We start from the raw sequence: 4,108 nt of genomic DNA on the forward strand, positions 1-4,108 counted from the left end.
TTTGTTTTCTTTCAAAATTTGAAAATACAAAATGAATAGTATTTTTTTTTCACTTTGTAATTCAATGACTTTTTTCGTGATCCATTAATTAAGAAAATAAATATAATGTATCACTGACAATCTGTATTATTATACAGATGAGTTGGATCCAATTCATTAATTACTTTTTCCTATAATGAATAAATTTGAAGAATAAAAAAGTAAATAATTTTAATGAATTTAGATTAATGGACCCTATTGTCACTCTTCATTGACATTGATAAACTCTTATTACAACTTTTGTTTTTTTTAGTATTCTATCTAATGTAAAATTAATATTTATAGAGTTGAAAATTATTTATATGAGAGAATTTTTTTAATGTAAAACTTCAAATACTTTTTAAATTCACATATTAACACACTCCTACACTTATAAATACCAAAAATATATATATTGAAAGAAAACACTATGTCATAGAGTTAGACCAAATGACACTCATTCTTCTCTTTTCTCACTATGGTTACATTTTTACTATTTATAGCATTCACATGGTACATGACATATACTCTATCAAGTATTGCATCATCACAATTAAGCGATCTCAATAGGTCGCATATAAAACAAGTTCTAAAGCAAAAATTGAAAATAAAAATTATTAAAAATCATTTTACAACTATTTTGAACTTTGTGTATCACATTTTTAAGGCAAAATTGACACCTCAGACACAATTCATAAAACAAGTTACTTTTATCATAACCAATAATATAGTTTAGACTTTCTTATACTAATTACTATGCCAACTAAGACAAGAACCTAAGTTGTCCAAGTATCTTAATTGTTTGGGTTTCCACTTTTGGTACATCTTATGCAACATGGTGAAGAAAATAAGGTCTGAGAATTTTGGTCCATTTTCTTTGCAAAACCACAACCTTGTCTGTGTTAAATTTGCAGCAGCATTTTTCTTGGTTGGTTTTGGTTTTCGTCTTCTCTTATGGGATTCATTCACTTTTTCATTTGTGTTAGAGACACAAACACAAACACAAACACCTCCTTCTCCTCCTCTCACAGAAACAAAAGCAGAGTCCTCTGTTGTCTCTTCTCTCCTTAAGACACCAGAATCTGATGATTTTCAAGTAAACAACAAGAGCCAAACCTCTTTGAATGGTAAGTAACTTTTTTTGTTGTTGTTGTTTTTGTTTTGGTGATTAAATTGTTCATTTGTCACAGCTATGTAACGCACAAATGTTCTTTACAATTTTCTAATATGTCTATGAAAAATCACCATTTTTTTTCTTCTTTCTTTCTCATTTTTGTTGTTTTGGATCATTTAAATTTACAAACTTTTCATGATTTTTTGTGTTGTTGAATTTACCAATGCTCTCTTGTTTCTAGATTAAAATTGGTATTTTTCTCAATTAAATCTTTTAAAAAAAAATTGAGGAAGAAAAAAGTATTATTAATTAAAATAAAATTACAAAAATAAACTTTTATCATTGAGCTAACACCTCGTAGATTTGAAAGTAGAATTTCTCGCCGTTGTTATTCTTCTACTACTAACTGATAAAATTTAAATAATAGTAAGTGTTTATTGAAAATGTTTAGTTTCAGGAAAATGTGATTTATTTGTGGGAGATTGGGTGGCTGATCTATCTAATCCAATGTACACTAATGAGAGCTGCCATGTGATTGAATCACCTCAAAATTGTATGAAAAATGGAAGGCCTGATTTAGGGTACCTTTATTGGAGGTGGACCCCACAAGAGTGTGAATTACCAAAGTTGAACCCAAACAATTTTCTTAATCTCATGAGGAATAAAGCAATGGCTTTTGTTGGTGATTCCATCTCACGCAACCATGTTCAGTCCCTACTTTGCATTTTGTCACAGGTATTGTCAACTTTATTGCTCTCACATCTATTTTGCAAAACTTTATATTCTTTGTCTCAAACATTTTACAATATTTGATATTTTGAATAAATGTGTCTGATGTCATCGTAATTGTGGTTTCAATGCGGTTGTGAAGACATCGAAAATTCTCATGTTGTGGCTGTAATTATCATTGTGGATCTCAGTTTAAAATATATTCTAGTAGTCTAGTGTACTTTTTTTCCAACTTGATTAGTACTAACTAAGTAATAAATCAAAAAACTTAACCACAATTATATTGTGATAGTTGATACGATAGATAAATACGACTGATGTGATTTCAATTGAGGTTGCAACGTGGTTGCGAATACATAAAAAATCTTGATGTTGTGGCTGCAATTATAGTTGTGAATTTCTTTTAATACATACTCAAGTGCACTTTTTTTCCTCACCAACCTTTGAAGACACTTGTGTTTCACTCAAATTTTTTGGCTAGTAAGATTTTAATAACTCTAGCGTGACATCTTTTTTTGAGTTTTTCTCTGTATTTAAATGTAGTGAATAAAATTATTCCAAAATTTTAAAATGAGGCCATGTGATTCTATTATGTAAATAAATTGCATTGCATCAATAATCGAATTGTTATTCTCAAATTATAATTTTCAAACAGTATGGTTCAACAAATTGCATTTTATAGGTAAAAACCCTAGTCTTTGTCAATAAAGCTGTTGATTTCTGGAAGACAGCTGGTGCTAATCACATATGGTTGGTTTGGTCCACTGTCTTTTCCAAAATGGCTACATTGAATATGGAAAGACTTGCAACCAAATCTTAAAGATTAGCTTTGTGATAATTAGTGTAAAACCTTGAAAGTTTCCTTTCTATGACTAAATTACTCATTGCAAGTGCATCTTCTGGTTTTATAAACCAAATTAACACTGATATAATATGATTTATCAAAAAATATAAAAGTATACAAATAAATTCACCACTATAAATGTACAAACGTTAAATGGTGTGTATTGTTTCAGTTGTGTCTTGCACTCATTGTTATGTGTCTCTATATTCTTTAGTTTGATCAACTTTGTCCCCACCAATACCTGTTTTATCTATTTGTTGCATCATGTATTGTCTATTGTTACTAAAGAATTGGTCCAACAAAATGTAAATGAAATCAAATTCCAATGATTTTACTCTGACACAGGTGGAACCAGCTATTGAGGTCTACCATGACAGAGAATACAGATCAAAGATATGGAAATTTCCCTCTCACAACTTCACACTCTCAGTAATATGGACCCCTTTCCTTATCAAAGCAATTATTCATGAGGACATGAATGGAGTTTCATCTTCATTGGTACAGCTTCACCTTGACACTCTTGACAACCAATGGACCAAACAATTCAACAATTTTGACTATGTTGTAATTGGTGGTGGAAAATGGTTTCTCAAGTCAGCAATATACCGCGAAAACAACACAGTAACCGGCTGCCATTTCTGTCCTGGAAAGAATTTAACCGAGTTAGGGTTCGACTACGCATACCGAAAAGCACTACAACTTGTTTTCAACTTCTTCACAAATTCTAATCACAATGCAACTGTTTTGTTTAGAACTACTACACCTGATCATTTTGAAAATGGTGAATGGTTTAGTGGAGGGTATTGCAATAGAACTGTGCCTTTCAAAGAGGGTCAAATAGATATGGTGGCTGTAGATTCTATCATGAGAGGGATTGAAGTTGAAGAGTTTGAGAAGGCTAATACATTACTAGGATTTGAGAATGGTGTGAAGTTGAAACTTTTGGACACAACTTTTCTTTCATTGTTGAGACCAGATGGACATCCAGGACCTTATAGACAGTTTCAGCCATTTGCAAGAGATGAGAATGGTAAAGTTCAGAATGATTGTTTGCATTGGTGTTTACCTGGACCAATTGATTCATGGAATGATATAGTAATGGAAATGCTAGTTAATGGTCAATAATGTGAAAATAATCAATCTGTCATTGGATCACTAAGGTTTGAACTTTGAAGCTGGTTACAACAAAGATCATTTGAAGTTTTGTACCAAAAGATATCAGGTTGAGCTCTTATCTGTAGATGTAATTGTACATCAAAACTTGCATAAGTCGAATGAGGCGGGGAAACGTAATCAGTTTGTTGCAGAACAATATGTAAAACCTTAGTACTCAAGTAAAAACACATTTCATGTCTTTTTCATCATAATAATGTTTATAATGAATATAGGCCTATTTAATTTTA

General features: G+C 30.9%; 1 protein-coding gene across 2 annotated transcripts; it reads left to right on the plus strand.

Moving 5' to 3' along the window:
• The first annotated feature begins 735 nt into the window (after window positions 1-735).
• LOC101499675 (protein trichome birefringence-like 25) lies at window positions 736-4,108 on the plus strand. 2 transcript variants are annotated; one of them, XM_004516337.4, is made up of 3 exons: window positions 736-1,145; window positions 1,590-1,867; window positions 3,051-4,108. In XM_004516337.4, the coding sequence occupies exons 1-3, from the start codon at window positions 854-856 to the stop codon at window positions 3,828-3,830; spliced, it is 1,350 nt and encodes a 449-aa protein (XP_004516394.1). In that variant the 5' UTR covers window positions 736-853; the 3' UTR covers window positions 3,831-4,108. The 2 variants fall into 2 exon arrangements, with proteins under 2 accessions (XP_004516394.1, XP_004516393.1); XM_004516336.4 differs by having other exon boundaries at window positions 737-1,145; window positions 1,584-1,867.

This window comes from Cicer arietinum, chromosome 7 (genome assembly GCF_000331145.2).
Source record: "Cicer arietinum cultivar CDC Frontier isolate Library 1 chromosome 7, Cicar.CDCFrontier_v2.0, whole genome shotgun sequence".
In the NCBI taxonomy this organism is placed as follows: Eukaryota; Viridiplantae; Streptophyta; class Magnoliopsida; order Fabales; family Fabaceae; genus Cicer; species Cicer arietinum.

Bases quoted from the DNA above. Each gene is read 5' to 3' on its own strand.
- LOC101499675 (XM_004516336.4), top strand. From the start codon at position 854: ATGGTGAAGAAAATAAGGTCTGAGAATTTTGGTCCATTTTCTTTGCAA. The intron at 1,146-1,583 runs GTAAGTAACTTT...GAAAATGTTTAG, and splicing joins GAGCCAAACCTCTTTGAATG to TTTCAGGAAAATGTGATTTA. The intron at 1,868-3,050 runs GTATTGTCAACT...ACTCTGACACAG, and splicing joins TACTTTGCATTTTGTCACAG to GTGGAACCAGCTATTGAGGT.